The sequence below is a fragment of the Xiphias gladius genome, chromosome 19 (genome assembly GCF_016859285.1).
Source record: "Xiphias gladius isolate SHS-SW01 ecotype Sanya breed wild chromosome 19, ASM1685928v1, whole genome shotgun sequence".
Lineage (NCBI taxonomy): Eukaryota > Metazoa > Chordata > Actinopteri > Istiophoriformes > Xiphiidae > Xiphias > Xiphias gladius.
Window position 1 is genome coordinate 20,754,073 of NC_053418.1, and position 17,472 is coordinate 20,771,544.

Below are 17,472 nucleotides of genomic sequence, written 5' to 3' on the forward strand. Positions count from 1 at the left end.
AGCTAGTTGCCACCTGTCTGTGTCCATCCATTTCTGTAGCTTTCTAAAACTAACAATCTGACATTCACACCCTCTTCACACAGCAATTGGCTACTGTGTGGCTGTGAGAAAGTAATCTCTAGCTTTCTTTGTCATCCAAAAATTTCTGGCACTTTCTGAGTGTACCCTGAGTGCAACACTTTCCAGTACAGAAAGTCTGAAAATGTGCCCCTTTTCCCCTATATTTAAAACATTATTGTGTCTCCCCCTCTCTATGACTGCAGGCTTTTTCACCCCATCTTCGAGTGTGGCCATTTAGAACAGCTATTGAACAATTTTGCTTTCAGATGTGCTTGGAAAACACGTTGAACAAACTAGTTCTTTTCTACCAAAACCAGGCCCTTAGATTCTATACTCATGCTAGTGCCTCTTTGAGGCCATACTGAAGCACAGCAGTGCCTTAAGCTAAATGCTAACGTTCTGATGTTAAGCAGGCACAGCTTAATGTTTTCTATGTTTGCAATGTTAGTTTAATGGGTTATCATGCTAACATTTGCTAATTAGCACTAAATTAAAATATAAAAAATAACCCAATGGTCACTTTTTAACTAAATAAATAGCAAGAAGACCAGCACAATAAACAAAATTTCTTGCACATCTTATATGTGTATATTTTGAAGAGTTGAGCTTCACTGAATTTCTGCCCTTCCTCTACTTTGTAAAATGGTTCTTCACATACAGATGAGTTGAGGTTTTGGATTTTCAGATGTTGGTGTTGCTGCTGTCGTCTGATGTTTAGATTTGGCTCCTGTAGCGCCCTTATCAAAGCCACGGCATGTGACAGCTCTTTCCCTTTATCAGCTCCTCATCTTCCTCCGAGTCTGATGAAGAATCACTGTCAGAGGGGGAGATCGAAGCCCTGAAGGAACAGGTAGAGGAGAAGAAGAAACTGATCACTACATTGAGGAACAAACCCTGGCGCATGAAGAGGAGACTCATACTGCTCAAGTAAAAACAAAATCCAAAACAGTGGCCAACTTGAACTCACATCCTCTGACTGTTTTTGGCTGTTGCTGCTGCTGCATTTTGTTTTTTTATGCTTGTTTTATTTTGGTATTTTGCTTGTTACTCATTTATTTTTTTCACTTTCCTTGATGCCTACCATCACTCATGTCATGTACATGTGATGTTGATCATGCATTATTAAAACTTGTTCATTGCCACTTTGGCTGTTTGATACTTCTCTTTGTCAGTGCTGTGACGTATAGACATTAAAAAGTACTTTGGAAAAAACAAAATCGATTTATTTAAACAGAGATGCTTTACAGCGGGGTCACATCAGGTTTACCTGTGACCCTGTTTTGTCATATTACAAATCTGGAAGACATTAGCTCTAATCTAATGCTCGAACATACAAGACATTTTTGGTGGAGCATGCCAGGGTTTGCCCGATTAATCACATTCTCATAGACAGACTTAATTCTGCACAGAAACAGTCAACAGGAAATCAAAGTCTTTAGACTCTTGAAACCTCACAAAGTGATTAGATCCAGGAAAATAATTGTTCACTCACATTCAAAATTTTATTCTGTTGGGGGAATTCTCCCCTCTCTTAGATGCAGAATAGAAACATGATGACAGCTGTCATTCAAATCTCAGGAAAACACAGTGCAGCACACATAAGGCTGGCTGCAGTTCAGCCTGTCAGACATCGTCAGTGTGAGAAGGCTTGCCCGGGCCAAGGCTGGGAATTGTGTAGGTTAGTGTATTTGTGTGTGTGTGTGAGAGTGAGAGAGAGGTGGACGGTATGTTTCTCTATGTACAGACAAGCAAGGCTCTGGGAAGGGAAAACGATAGGTAAACTGCATTATTTTTTTCATGAGTTTGACACTGTTTAATCCATGTTGTTGTGGCTGACTGAGAGAAGCTTCCTGCTTCCCAAGTCTAAGTAGGAATGTATCATCAATCAGTGTATCATCCCACACCTGTTGTTTTAACATCCTGTTACCACTAACTAATTCATTCATTGGTTAGGTAGGTCATGGTCGTCTGTGCTTTCTCTGATTGGTCACACAGGGAGGCCCAGGAGTTTGTTGAAAAGTTTGAAGGAGCTCTTGGGAAAGGAAGAGGCAGGAAGCTGTATGCATTCAAAGTCATGTTGACGAAGGTAATCTGTTCATGTTACAGCTTTGTTGACACTTAAAGCTGAAACAATACAAACTTTATTCATTTATAATGTGGAGTATATTATATATTATTGAAATAACCATTTTAAACTTTTTCCCCCAGAAACTGATCAAGTTTAAACGTGACTTTGAGAACTTCAAAACAGCCTGTATACCCTGGGAGAGGAAGATAAAGGAAGTAGAAAGTTGGTACCACAATGACTATCTGAAAAATAATCACTGAGCTATGATCTTACTGTTTCTAATAAGCCGTCACTACATTTCTAAGTCAAGGTCTCTGTTTCCCAAACCATAGGTCACTTTGGGTCATCTGTGGCATCCTACTTTATTTTTCTGAGGTGGATGTATGGTCTGAATCTGGTCCTTTTTGGGTTCATGTTTGGCCTGGTGGTGCTGCCTGAGGTACAGCCTTTCTCATAATACATGTCAGCAGGTGATACCTGAGGTATCAGACATACATGTTTTCAAATCTCTCTCCTTTCTCACCTACAAGCGTCTCCTCTGTGTTTAGGTCCTTATGGGTCTTCCCTATGGCTCCATTCCCAGGAAAACCGTGCCCCGAGATGAGCAGGCCACAGCCATGGACTTCTCTGTGCTCTTTGACTTTGGTGTGAGGATCTTAGCTTCATCTATCAGTTTATCATACCTGACTCAATTTATGAAGATAGGCAGATTATATTCAAAATGAGCGGCTAAAACAAGTCTATATCTTTGGAAGACATGGCTACAACAGATAAGCTGTGTTTTAAATGCTAATGTTTGTAATTTTAGCCATGCTACTGGCATGGCTATGAAGACGGCAACTGGTCCAACGCTTTTGGTCCAGAATGAATATGTCACCAACCATTAAATGGATTGCCATGAAATTTTGTACAGACATTCATGGTGATCAGAAGATGAATCCAAATGACTCTGGTGATCCCCTGACTTTTCCCTGAGTGCGGGGGTTCAGATATGTGGTTTTTAGGGAAATGTCTCAACAGAAATGTCCCATGTACAGCCTCATAGAGCCGTTAGCATGGCTGTAGACTCTTAGTCCTGTTTTCTTTTATCAAAATTTTAACCAGATGTTACTATTTTATTTGCTATATTTAACTTTTTCTTAGTCTTATTAAAAAAGTGTGAAAGTTGCTTTGCACCTGCTTGTGCAGTTGTGATATGTGTCCATAAGTTTGGATATTTGTTTGTGTACCTCACCAACAGGGATACTGCAAGTACTCCTTTTTGTTCTATGGTTACTACAACAGCGAGCGAACGATCGGACTGCTGCAGTTCAGACTCCCTCTGTCATACCTGCTTGTGGGTGTTGGCATATTTGGATACAGCCTGATGGTTGTCATTAGAACGTAGGCAAGACACACAAATGCAGGCAATCAGATGTACAGTACATGTATGCAGATGGAGATGTTTGATGGCTGTTTTTCTCTTTTTTCCAACCTGGTTTTCTGTTCAGGATGGCTCGTAACTCGAATGAAGGTGGAGACGGGGCGGAGGAGGGAGAGTTCACCTTCAGCTGGAAGATGTTCACTAGCTGGGACTACCTGATAGGAAACCCTGAGACCGCAGACAATAAGTACGCCTCTATTACCACCAGCTTCAAGGTTAGCAGGTGTATGGTGTGTGTATATTTTAGTTTGGATGATGAACACTGGAACATGACTAAATGTTTTCTGAGAGCAAGGGTTTCCTCCTAGACTCACCGTTTTACAGTCATAAAGGCAATATCTTCAGTGGAGGAAGCTGGGATACCAGTTTTTTTACCATCAGCCACAAGACATGTTTTAAGGATGCTGTGGCTCAATTGTTTTGTTTTTCTTTTTTAAATTTGAAAATTAATTTTTCAACCCACTAAAAAAATAAAATGCTGGAATACTAAACATTTGAGAATAATAAAGTACAGTTGACACCAATATAAGAGCATAATCGGGTGGATGTTTCCTTTAATTTCACTTTACTTACAGGCTTTGCAGTGAAATTTAAATTTTTGAAACATGAAAACTGCAACATGGTACATAAAACACAAGGCTTGAAGAGGGTTTAATGCATCTTTATTTATTTTACCACTTTTATCTATTTTTTCCCTAATTCAGGAATCCATTGTGGATGAACAGGAGAACCAGAAAAACGAGAACATCCATCTCCGACGGTTCCTCAGGGTTCTTGCAAACTTTCTGATCCTGTGCTGCCTTGGAGGCAGTGGATACCTCATCTACTTTGTGGTGAAACGTTCCCAGGAGTTTGCTGACATGAAGAAAGAAGATCTGTCATGGTTTGAAAAGAATGAGGCAGGTTGACACTAAATATTAAAACTTTTCTGTTTAAGCAGTGAGTTTTCAAAATATTATTTTATAGAAAACACAAGAGAGCTGAGAATTGAAAATGAGAGTGAAAAACGAGTAGTAACCCTCCCCTCTCGTCCAATGTATCAGGTGGAGTTTGTGATGTCTCTGCTGGGGCTGGTGTGTCCTCCTCTGTTTGAAACCATTGCAGAGTTGGAAGATTATCACCCTCGTATTGCCCTTAAGTGGCAGCTTGGTCGAATCTTTGCCCTCTTCCTGGGAAACCTTTACACCTTCCTCTTTGCCCTGTTTGATGAGGTTACTGCCAAGGTATGACATATAACCGTAAGGTACCAATACATATTTGGGCTCATTTTTACCCATGTAAATGGACAGTGTCTCATGTCAGGAAAGTCACTAGACTTTTGCTGCATTTGCTCTGGCTTAATTCAGTCTTGTAGTTACTTAACAGTTTTATAGTAAAAGAGCTACATTTCTTAATTGCTTTTACAATAGTGTATTGACCTTCAGTTAAACTTAACATGTTGAAACAGCACTTCCACTTACAACTTTCAGAAGGCCTGAGACATTGCCTTAATCTACATACATTAAAAAAAAAAGTTTGACATATTGGGAAATATGCTTATTCGCTTGCTGGTGGTAAATTAGATGAAGATTTAAAATACTCCCAAATCCATCTCTTAGATATAAAGCTACAGTCACCAGCGAGTTAACTAAGCTTAGCTCACAAAAACTAGAAACAGGGGTGAGTCTGGCTCACTCTGAAGGTAACAAGATCCCCCGATAAGCAAGAAACACTCTGGTGCATAACTATCCGTAAAATGGCAAATTGTCATTTTTGTTCTGATTAAACAGTATATTAAGGTGATAATAAGTGAGCGTTGGAGGTGCTGGTAGGTGGATTTTGTTACCTTTGGACTGAGATAACAGACAAGCTGTTTCATCCTCTCTCAAGACTAGCCAGTCAGCTGCTGGTTAGTTTAGCTTAGCACCAATAGAGGAAACAAGAGGAAGCAGCTTGTGCTGCTCTGTCTAAAGGTAACAAAATCTGCTGTTTCCAGTGTTTGAGCTAATAAGCTAACTGGCTGCTGGTGGCTGTAGCTATATATTTAACAGACAAATATGAGAGTGGTATCAATATCGTCATCCAACTCTCAACCAGAAAGTGAATAGTACTTCCCGAAATAGAACTATTCCTTTAAATCCAGGCTGCAAACTGTGTATTTCCATGTGTGCAAATTGTGCCACATAAATAAGGTTTGACGTACTTTGCCTCGACTATTCTTTGATGTATTTTTTTATTCTTTAGTTGGAGAGGGAGAAGTCAATCAAGAATGCTACTGAATGGTCTTTGGATCAGTACTATGCCAACTACAGCTCTCACTTCAACACAACAGACGTGCCTCCTCCAGCTGTGAACCCAGCCGACATAGTCAGAGGACCCTGCTGGGAGACTGGAGTGGGAATAGTCAGTATTGGCATTATATACTGTTGTCCAATGTTGAATGAGAAATTGGGGGGCGCAGAGTAACCTTCTACTCCTTTTGCAACATAATTCCTCTACTTTACCCTCCTCACCCCACTTAATCAAACAGAGGAGACCAAATGCCTGATTTCATCGGTGGGTTTATATTTGTTCTTATTTCTTTTGATTCTTTCCTCGCCGGTTTCATTTTCTGTGTAGGAATTTGTGAAGCTTATCGTGTCAGACATGCAAGTGACCTATTTGACGATCCTGATTGGTGACTTTGTGCGAGCTCTCATTGTTCGCTTCCTCAACTACTGCTGGTGCTGGGACCTGGAGGCTGGATTTGTGAGTACTCGCAGTGTGTGTCAGTGGGTCACAGTGTCTCCGTGTACATTAGTTGTGTTTGTTTGTTCGGTTGAATTAAATAAAAAATTAATATTTTCTTTTTACCTATCCAACAAATCATTACATCATTTCGATGTCCTGTGCATTAAACCATGCTTTATATAAAACTAAGCGCGACATTTGTGCTTCTTGTATCTGCAGTTAATTCGGCTGAATGTCAATTTCAAGTGGGTTTATCAGTTTAATTAGTGTTTTTATTATCATTGTATAGCTACCATGTCATTCAGCTATAACTGAACAATGTGTGATTACAGTACAGTTCATATTGGATTCAAGTCAACCTGATACCATACAATGACATCTGGCAAGACAGGTGATCCCTACCATTGAGTGAAAGAGGAGACTGCAGTGAGAACTTAATTACACAGAGAGAGAAACATAGACAGAGAGAGAGGGGCAAAGTGCATCGACCCTGGTTTTTGTTAATTCAGGTGAACATGCTAATCTTGTTGTGTTTATACCAGCCTTCATATGGAGAGTTTGACATCAGTGGAAATGTGCTGGGGCTTGTCTTCAATCAAGGAATGATATGGTGAATTACTCTACATCTGCATGGTTGATTTTATTTTCTGCCTTTTCTATATAACCAGGGAATCTGTAATGGGACTAATTGTTGACTAATGAGCTTCCCTCTCATGAAAAACAGCACGTTTATTGTTGTCATTGTCTGTCTCCACTGTGCGTATAATTAACAAAATAGTGAGTGTGGAGTGCCTGCCTCTTCATATTAAATGTGTTATTTTGCATGCCTGTTGATATTGCAGCCAAACTGTTGCAAAAGTAACTCAAATTAATTACATGAAACCACTTATTAGAGGAATCAGTAGGTTTATCTAAAGCTCAACATTGGCTGATAAAACATTATTTTTGAAATAATGTCGGTAACTTGTTTTCCTCAGGATGGGGGCATTTTATGCACCAGGTCTGGTGGGTCTGAACGTTTTGCGTCTCCTGTGCTCGATGTACTACCAGTGCTGGGCAGTGATGGCCTGTAACGTTCCTCATGAGCGAGTTTTCAAGGCCTCGCGGTCAAACAACTTCTACATGGGCCTGCTGCTGCTGGTGCTGTTCCTCAGCCTGCTTCCAGTCGTCTACACTATCATGACCTTGCCCCCTTCCTTCGACTGTGGGCCATTCAGGTCAGCAGGACTGAAATGGTAGACTACATGATAGTGAAATATGAAATAATATCACAGGGTTAGATTACAATGATAGTTCGCGGTGAGTTCTTCTGTTTTTTAAAAGAACTTAAGTCAGTTAAATAACTATCTACCTGAAACATTTTAAAACCTCTTAAGTCAATTTATCCAAATGTACTGGTTGTTTTAAGTATTTTAGGCTTCTGAATTTTTGCCATTTACAGTACTTTATTGGTAAGGAACCATGTACAATAATAAACATAAACGAAATGTACTTGAGTTAGCTTAGAGTTAGCATAGAGCTAGTTTTCATCTGCTGTGCCTATGCAGGTCATTAAAGCACATTTATGCTTAAACATACTAAAACTGTCTTGCATATGTGGTTTGGTGGACATTTTTTATCCAAAGATTAGATACAAATAAACAGTGTACTGTATTTGATCCATGTCTTTCCGCCAGTGGTCAAGAGAAGATGTATGATGTGGTCATGGAGACTATAGAACAGGATCTACCATCCTTCATAGGAAATATTTTTACGTATGCCACCAACCCTGGACTCATCATGCCTGCTGTCCTCCTCATGGTGTACGTAGCATTTAAATACTGTTTTGTATCTGCGAAAAAAAACCCCAACTAATTAAGAGGTGAAATGCCATTGCATGTACTGGAGAGGAAAGGAAATTAAATGACCACTGAATAACATTAAAAAAGTCTGTTTTGAATTTCAGCTTTCAAAATGTCTCTGAAAATTTGACTGCACAAGAAAATCTGTACAGTTGTCTGGCTAGATTTTTTCACATTTTGAGTATTTTCTATGTAAATTGACTGAAGCCTACACAAACATTGTGTGTGTAGATTTTTCATGTGATTATAGCATTTTGAATTTATTCTGATGGCATAAATTTTGTCTGTAGGAAAACATGCCTGTCCCAAGGAAAATTGCTAGAGTGGTAATCGCACTGTGTCTTTTTTCTTACTACCACAGGCGGCACCAAAGTCAGACATTTTCAAATCCTACACACTATTTTATTTTTCAGCCTAAAATTGTCAAATGTAAACCAATTTGGTCTAAAAATGCCAAAATTAATGTGTGTAATTGTAGGAATTAAAGTCGTAAAACTTGCCAACTGTCCTGTGGTCTAAGCTGTTGTACCGTTTACCATGGCTTTCACCTAAGACTTCTAATGCTATATAACAGGTTGGCCATCTACTACCTGAATGCAGTGTCAAAAGGATACCAACAAGCAAACCTGGACCTTAAAAGGAAGATGCAAATGGTCAGTATGAGCGTTCTGTTTTCTTATCCTTGTTTCACTCCTTTTTCAAATGCCCCTTTTTTCAAGATTCAATCAAACAAATGACTGTCTGGTTTGTTGGTGGACACTTTAGGCTCGAGATGAGGAGAAGAACCGTAGAAACAACAAGGACAGCACTAATCAGGTGATGAAAGACTTGGAGGACTTGCTGCCAAACAAGTCTCTAATACCGCCTCCCACCGAGGAAGAGCCACCCCCACCTGGTACACTCACACACCCTAATATTCCTTTATTGCACATGCTTCTAGCCAATTTGCACCTGACTGTCCTCACAACTCCTTTTGCTCTCCATCTGTCTTCTCAGATGTCGTAATTGAGAAGGGCAGCAAGTCTCCCAAAACTAAACCAGGTGCAGCAGGGAAAGGGGTTAATCTGCAAAAGGATGTGTCACTGGCTGCCCCAAACCCCAGAGGGCCAGTGACCCGTGCCCCAGGGCCGAGAGGGGGGCCTCCTGGAAATTCCAGGGGGCCTCAACCTGGGCCGGGCAGAGGAAGAGGTCGGGGCGGGCCTCCGAGGCAATAAGAGACTTGGTTCATGGACCAAAACCAAGATGATACCTACAACTAACCACAAACAGCATTTGTCTGTTAGCATGACTGCTGCAGTCATTGTCATATGTGGAGGTTGGGTGTGCCACTGGAATAATTATAGACCTTTTAGAAATTAATTGGCATAGATGATAATAATTTTTCACAAATTTATTGTTATTTTACTGCATGACTGAAAAGCATTATAGCTGGCATTTTAAACATGCATTAACTATAAGTAACCACCGAAAAAGTCTATAATTACTGCAGTGTAAAGTAAAGACATAGAAATTACTCTTTTATCTGAATTGCTATACTACTGAAGCAAAATGTCAACAAAAACCATGGCACAGTACCCTGTTGTAATACAGATATAAAACAAGAAGTGGGCATGATCATGGTAACTGCACTGAAATCAGTGTAACGTTTACTGATTATCAATATGGGTCAACAATTTCGATTTCATTTTGAAATCCATGTAAATAGTTTGTGAAATTTCTTTTGTCTATTTTTTGTACGGCACCAATTAAAATAATTCTTTTTGAGCAAAGTGCTATTTAAATTGTTAACTCTGAACAAAAACAGACTCTCTAAACTAACACAAACACAAACACAAAAGAGACACTGCTATAGAGAACATAGGCTACTGTACACTAAACTGTTAAAGTAAAACATCTGAGATAGTATGCTGGAGGAACATTGATAGATGAAAGTCAGCATTGCCACTGTAACATCAAGCAAAAGAGACATAGCACTGAAAAGATATTGAAAAAATAGGGAATATCTCAGCAGAAATGAGAGGAATAAATGTTCATGAAGTGACACAGAATCGAATGACACCTTCAAAACATCCCCATCATATGATTATTGCAAAATGTCTGTGGAAGATCTGAAGCCATAGGGTGGCGGATCATTTAAAAGACAGGAAAAAGTCAGTCCTCTGATATAACGTTGTTAAGAGTTCTTCTGTGAGATTTTGATGGTGACTGCCTTGACCTCCGTGTACTCCTGAAGAGCATATTCTCCCCTAGAATTAAAAAAAAAACAAAAAAAAAAACATCACTAATTATGCAAGGAAAAGGTGCTACATTGACTTGTGATAATGTTTCCTCAAATTACATGACCAACATTTACCAGTCAAGTTGCAAAATTACATGTACCAAAGTACCGACTTACATGGACATAAATACATCATTATAAAGGACTATTGCCTGAGAGCTTATACAATGGTATCACTCACAGCTCCCTCCCATTGCCAGACATCTTGAAGCCACCAAACGGACACTGAGCACTCATGGCATTGTAGCAGTTCACCCTAGAAAAAAAAGCAACATTAGTTCACCTCATTACATAACAATCAAAGGCATACGTTACTATGTATTGATATAATATCTAAAATTTCAAAGTCTGATATAACTTTAAGGAAGGCTTCTGTGATGTTTTGCTGCGCAGATTCTCCAGATTAACCAAAGATAAACTGTAGAGGATTTGATCTGTACCAGACCATGCCAGCCTGCAGAGCAGAGGAGACTGTTAGGGCTTTGTCAATGTCGTTAGTAAACACTCCTGCTGCCAGGCCATAGTGTGTGTCGTTGGCTCTCTGGATGACTTCACGGATGCTGCGGAAACACATGATCTGCTGCACTGGACCAAAAATCTGAGAGAGTGAGTACAGGAGAGAAATGTGGCGGCAAGGATGACAATGTTATATGAGGAGAAAATTCACTGTGTTGAAATGAAGATACAAATATCTGTGTTTGACACATGGTTGTGTATGTGCAGATGGGTTTGAGAATAGAGTACCTCCTCTTTGGCGATGCGCATATCATCTGTGACATTTGAGAAGACAGTGGGTTGGATGAAAAGTCCCTGTTGACTCCATGCGGACCCCCCACATTCCAGCGTGGCTCCCTCCCTCTTCCCACTCTCTATCAGCTCCATAATCCTATCAAACTGCTTCTGGTTGATCTACAGAAAAAACAGCAACCAGCAGCTCAAATTATTTTCTCTGTGTCTAAGTAGTTTGGGTAATTTTACTTCCTGACCTGTCAGGCAATATCAATTCTCAAACAAATAGGGTTCCTGTATACCTGTGGTCCCTGATCCACCCCTGGCAGCAGTGGGTTTCCCAGGACTTTGGATCTGGCTCTCTCTACGCTGCGACGAACAAACTCCTCATAGATTGGTTCCTCCACAAACACCCTGGATCCAGCCAGACAACACTGGCCCTGGTTAAAAAACAGACCACTGTGGGCCTGCTCCACTGCGTACTCTACTACAAGACAGACATGTTCACATATAAGTCTAAAATGCTGCAGCTAGACTGTTGACAGGAAGAAAGAAGGGCTATACAGCATCATCCTTGTTTGAGATTCATTTGCTATCACTGACATTTAAAACAGTTTTAAGGTTTTGACCAGGACAGGATGTAATTTTGAGTTGCTTGCACTGTGGGGGTTGCTCCACTTTCTGATAACCTGGAACTTCATGCTGTGTATTTGATGTACATTGATTGTTCACATTTTTACTTGCAAATTGAATAATTTAAAGCATTTTGCTCTCATCAACAGTGCACAGAATAATGCAGTCCCTTCAACGATATTCAGTATACATACGCTGTAACACATACTGATGGTACAAAAAGAACACTACATTCAAAAAGCAACTATAGAGTAATCCAGTAACTGTAAAAAAAAAAAACCCAACTCACAGTCACAGTCTGCAAAGACAATATTTGGATTTTTGCCGCCGAGCTCTAGTGTAACTCTTTTCAGATTGCTGTCACCGGCAGCCTTCTGGATGAGTTTCCCAACCTGGCAACCAAATTCCAGCAGTGTAAGACACAGTAACATTACAGTGAAAGTAGTAACACAAATAGGAACAAAGGACACTAAAACACTAGAAGAGAAGAGAAGAGAAGAGAAGAGAAGAGAGGAAAAGAGAGAGGATTTGCTATTCATTTGAGTAGATACTAACAGCAGTAGATCCAGTGAAGGCTACTTTGTCTATTTCCATGTGGTGGGAAATGGCACAGCCTGCTGTCTGACCATAACCTGGCACTACGTTCACCACACCTGGAGGAAACCCGGCCTGAACCCAGAGAAATGGATGGAGAGAGTTTGTGAACAGCCACTACACATGCTCATCTTTAACTGAGACATAATCTTAGAGCAGTCTCTCTATGTGTAACAGCTATGTAGGTCTTGACAATATCTGAATGCAAGTTTATGGCTTTTGTTCACATGTTCTTTACTCTTATAGTTTGGGGCAAACGGTGATAATCCAAGTACCTCTTTTATGAGTGCAGCCATGTGCAGGGCTGATAATGGGGTCTGTTCTGCCGGTTTGATGACTACAGTGTTTCCACAGCACAGAGCAGGAGCAATCTTCCATGCAAACATCATCAACGGGAAGTTCCACTGTTGGCCAACATGTGTAAAAATGTCTTGTCAATGACCTTGTAAAAGTCTTTGGTGAGTATAATTCATATTTAATAAGTATTAAAATCCATGAGGATGTGACACAGCCAGACTCAGTCATCAGTTATATTGATTTCAGGTAAAAGAGGTTCAAACATTTTGCCAGATTTCTTGGTATCCTTTGTTGTTAAATTGAAACATGTACAGAATACATTCTTGTCAGTGCTTACTCTCATTGTTGGCTGCAGATTTGATGTTCTCACACAACTCTGTGACCAATTTTTTAAATCACAAATGCATGAAAGTTGATGAAATTATACTTTAATGTTTGGCCTAAAACAACAAATATTCTGAACAGGAATGTAACTATTTTAATGCTATGCTTACATTAACTACAGTCTTGACTAGAGTCTTATTACAGTTTCTGCAGTCCCTGTAGAAACTGATGAATTAGCTAAACATTTGCTTTGCACTTTGCAAGTGTTGTGTATGTCTCTCTAGTGTTTGGGCAGAATTATTTTTCTACTCACAGGAATGATCTGGCCACATACTCCAATGGGCTCATGTCGTGTGTAAGTAAAGTACTCTCCATCTAAAAAAACCCCAAATATATATATACAAATATATATATATATATATATACACACACACACACACACACACACACACACACATATATAGTGCTCATTCATGATCACTTTGAACCCACTGTGGCTTTTTTTTATGTCAAAACATAATTGTCAAACATGGCAGTATCTCTGTATATAAACTTAATCTATAATTTAAGGTTACGAGGAATCAGAGTGCTGAAAAGATGGCAACTCACCTATGGGGATGGTTTTGCCATGAATCTTGTCTGCCCAGCCACCATAATATCTCAAGGTTTTGATCGTGGCCATCAGATCTACAAAATATGCTATGAGAAAGACTTTGCCAGAGTCGAGAGACTCTAGGGTCTAGAAATAACAACAAAAAAAAACCTTGAAATTAGTGTACAAGTGATATTACTTCATTGTATTAATCCAGTTGATCTTTCACTCTTTCACAAAACTAAATTTTGGGGAGTAATATTTAAACTGATGATGTATTGTGTATGTTCCTCACTGCCAGTAGTAGCCGGTCTCTCTCCACTAAGTCAGCAAGTCTATTAAGTAGATGACCTCGGTCTGAGGCGTCCATGCATCGCCATGGTGACCCCATCTGGAAGGTGGCTCGAGCACTCCTCACCGCCTTGTCCACATCTTCCTACAAGAGGTTCAATTTGACGAAGTGGTCACAAAACTCAAGTCAATTTCAGTTTTGTAGCCCAATATCACAAATCGCTAATTTGCCTCAAAGGGGTTTTACAATCTATACAGCATACGACACCCTCTATTCTTAGACCCGGGATTCAGATAAGGAAAAACTCCCCCGAAAAAAAACAACCTTTTAACTGGGAAAAAAATGGAAGAAACCTCAGGAAGAGCAACAGGGTAGGGATCCCTCTTGCTCTGCAGAACTCTAGAGACTCAGAAACATCTGTATAAAAAGCATAACATGGTACAATGAACGTACTCCACCACCTTCATTTTGTCAAATTCTTGCTAGTACAGAGGTGAAAAGCACTTCTAAGTTACTGGTGATGTATAATATACTCACCGCATCAGCCTCCTCCACTTCACACAGCAGCTCTCCTGTGGCGGGATTATACACAGGAATCTTTCTCCCGCTGCATGACTCATGCCACTCGTTATTGATGAACAACTGAGATGCCAGAGGAGAATTAGAAAGCAATAACACACACACAGAAACAGATTCTTCAAGTCCGTTTTTTTCTTTGAGTTTTATCTCCTCCACTTTTTGTCTCAAAGCAGATCAAAGACAGTCCTAAACATATGGTGAAGCGTATCAGCTCCGCTCAGCCTGATGAAATTAATAACAGGCTCCCTGGATTTAGTGGGAGTCATTTTGCCTGCTCTGGTATTTTTATGAGGTGCATCTGCATGCTGTAAAGCAGGGAGACTATTTTTAGGTAATTGCCTTCATCAGTACCCTAACTGATAAAGGACCTGTAAATATTTTCCCATGTTCATCGTGTTTCATCTTGTTGAATCCACATTTCCATTCTCCTCTAATTACAAGCAGACACAGCATAGTTTTCATTTTCATTTTGGACACAAACTATGAATACTAAATGACTACATCTCTGGGACACAATGCCGTTTTAAAGGGCAACTGAACCAATTATCAAGAGGTTGATTCCCCCAACTACAGACCAGATGATGAGACTCAATCTGCCTAAGAAAGCAACCCAGTTAGAAAATGCCCACCGGGATACATGATTAATGTTAGGATAAGGATAAAAGGTAAATATCCAACCCATAAAACACCTCAGTTTTTAACAAAAAAAAAACCCTACAAAAAAACAAACAGAATTGTTATCAAAACTTGGCTTCCTAATGTAAGACACCTACAAGGATCCCATGCTAGGTACCATGCTAATGACTGAGAAAGCCAAACCCAACATATGCCAAAAGAGGTTGATTTACTTGTTCTAATGAAACCCTTAAATCCTTAGTTTCTTATTGGGAAACTATATGGATCTCTGTGTACTCCATGCATTTTTGTTATGAGCTGAATTGCCCTCCAGGGACAAAGAAACCTGAACCAAACTGGAGCTTGGATCATTCCTCACATTTGGTTCAGCCTTGATTGCTTTGACTCTTGACTGCTGGGTACAGCTCACCTTAGTGTATTGAATTGGGGGATCTTGGACTGGCATGGGCAGGGCCTGCGTCTCAGGTCTTTCTACATGCTGTGATGCGTGGTTTTGGTTTGGACCCCGGTGGTCGCACCCATTCCCAGACTGCTGCTGGTTGCCGTTGTCAGACTGGGAGTCCATGTTTGCGTGTTTTCCATCTAAAAAAGACACAAATGGAAGCCAGTGTCCACCCAAGCATTTCTTTGTGCATATACTGTACTGCATGTGTGTGTGACCTCTTGATTGTGAAAGTTAATATCTGGATCACTGAGTGAGAATACTTCCTTTCGTGGTTTGTCATAACCCTGTGCATGAGATGCCATCCCAACCCAGTGGAGTAACAAAAACTGTGCCAAATGAGGTTCTGGCATTGTAAGCAGGGTAACACCATCGGGTCGAGGGTTACGAATGGCACCGAGAAGTCGGGCTGGCTCTGAGCGGTGGATTGGACTGACCTCATTTGGTCAGAGGGGATCAGAGAGCAGCAAGATGCAGGCCGGAGCACAATACTACCAGAGGTGTGCTTCTTACAGATTTGCCAAAAAACTCCAAGCATTGTACTGGCTCATTTGTAAGAAACAATGAAGGGGTGATTAAGAAGATTCCATTTTACATACACAGATACCAACAGCTACATTTAATCTCTGCACACACACAAATAAATAGCAAAGATTAATATATTGCTCTTTAGTACGTACTAAAGGTTTCTATGTTTCTCTGTTTTATCTCTGTTTTATATTGATTATATTGAATATCTTTGCTCTTGGACTTGGACAAAACAAGCACTTTGCATATGTAACTTTAAGCTTGTAACGACGAGCATTGTTCACGGTTTTCTGACATTATGTAGACAAACCAGTTAATCCGTTAATTGAGAAAATACTCAGCAGGTCGCATTGGGAGGAAAAGGAATTATTAGCTTTAACATTAATTATCAAAGGTGAACTAGTTGGATTGGATTTGTATTTACCCTGAGAGGAATTACAGTCTTTCACTATAAAACATAAAAAGAAGTCTAAAAAAAAGTTTTGTTACCTGTGGGTGATGCTGATGAGGTGCCTCCAGTCTGGTGGACTCCCACTCCGGTCACCGGCATGTTGCTCTCCGCTGCCTCTCGCCGCCAGCGGACCGTAGACGCGCCGTGCAGCTTTATATAAACCTGCGGCTGTCTGCGCCAGGAAACAGAAAACGGCAGCATAACGTGCCGGAGCACCGGGAGTCCTCCTTGGTCCTCTAAGGGTCCCCCCCCCTGCACGCGCTAATCCCCGTTCAGACGTAACCAGTCCCCGTTTACCCCACGTGCCCCGCGAGGCAGGCGCGCGCACCGCTCAGTTGATCTGACTGTGAAACGCCGTAGGGCGTACGGTACGGTGAAGTTTTTAAATATTTGCATGAGAAAATATTTATTATTTAAATATGTAGTGTACATTTAATGTCCTAATAAGCAGTCAGGAGTCAGGAAATGTAGCCTTCCTCTTTCAGCTCATTTTTACTGGGGAGCAGTGGTGGAATGTAACCTACCAGTAGGCCCAGTTTAAAGTACAGTTTTGATGTACTTTTACATGAGTATTTACAGGAAATGCCACTTTATACCAATATTCCACTACATTTCAGAAAGAAATGTTGTACTTTTACTGCACTGTTTATCTGGCAGCTAGACTTACTGGTTACTTTGCTGATTAAGATTTATCATATCATCTTGCAAACTATGGTACAATCTTAAGTACATTAATCACTATTTAATGTAGTTAAAATTAGCACCATCAAACTGCAACAGTAAAATTCTGCCTTTTCCCCCATAAATATCAAAGTCTATACACTTTTAAAAACATGAACTTTTTACGTACAAACCAAGGCAACCGGAGCGCCTGGGTAGGCCCATCCACAAGGCAGCAAACATAATTGGGAAGATGCTTGCTTTCATAAAGGGCCCCCTGCTGCTTCACTGTCTCCCACGAACAATGTGATCACATAACTTGGTCTGATGCGCCTA

The 17,472-nt window shown here is 40.3% G+C and overlaps 2 protein-coding genes across 4 annotated transcripts; one reads left to right on the top strand and one right to left on the bottom strand.

The window, feature by feature from the left end:
* Positions 1 to 1,762: 1,762 nt before the first annotated feature.
* tmc2b (transmembrane channel-like 2b) lies at positions 1,763 to 9,878 on the top strand. Of its 2 annotated transcripts, XM_040155486.1 has the most exons (17): positions 1,763 to 1,836; positions 2,056 to 2,146; positions 2,269 to 2,350; positions 2,461 to 2,567; positions 2,677 to 2,775; positions 3,369 to 3,511; positions 3,619 to 3,766; positions 4,256 to 4,450; positions 4,595 to 4,774; positions 5,775 to 5,933; positions 6,150 to 6,278; positions 6,803 to 6,870; positions 7,238 to 7,477; positions 7,937 to 8,062; positions 8,676 to 8,754; positions 8,867 to 8,996; positions 9,098 to 9,878. In XM_040155486.1, the coding sequence occupies exons 1-17, from the start codon at positions 1,787 to 1,789 to the stop codon at positions 9,313 to 9,315; spliced, it is 2,244 nt and encodes a 747-aa protein (XP_040011420.1). In that variant the 5' UTR covers positions 1,763 to 1,786; the 3' UTR covers positions 9,316 to 9,878. The 2 variants fall into 2 exon arrangements, with proteins under 2 accessions (XP_040011420.1, XP_040011422.1); XM_040155488.1 differs by lacking the exons at positions 1,763 to 1,836; positions 2,461 to 2,567 and having other exon boundaries at positions 2,112 to 2,146.
* LOC120805334 (retinal dehydrogenase 1-like) lies at positions 9,514 to 16,741 on the bottom strand. 2 transcript variants are annotated; one of them, XM_040155489.1, is made up of 14 exons: positions 16,515 to 16,741; positions 15,465 to 15,637; positions 14,378 to 14,482; positions 13,844 to 13,984; positions 13,566 to 13,695; positions 13,270 to 13,331; positions 12,611 to 12,739; positions 12,297 to 12,410; positions 12,031 to 12,133; positions 11,411 to 11,595; positions 11,124 to 11,288; positions 10,820 to 10,977; positions 10,561 to 10,635; positions 9,514 to 10,347 (listed from the first exon to the last, which is right to left on the bottom strand). In XM_040155489.1, exons 1-14 carry the CDS (start codon positions 16,675 to 16,677, stop codon positions 10,275 to 10,277), a joined length of 1,776 nt encoding a protein of 591 aa, XP_040011423.1. In that variant the 5' UTR covers positions 16,678 to 16,741; the 3' UTR covers positions 9,514 to 10,274. The 2 variants fall into 2 exon arrangements, with proteins under 2 accessions (XP_040011423.1, XP_040011424.1); XM_040155490.1 differs by lacking the exons at positions 9,514 to 10,347; positions 10,561 to 10,635 and having other exon boundaries at positions 10,764 to 10,833.
* Between the last annotated feature and the right edge of the window lie 731 nt (positions 16,742 to 17,472).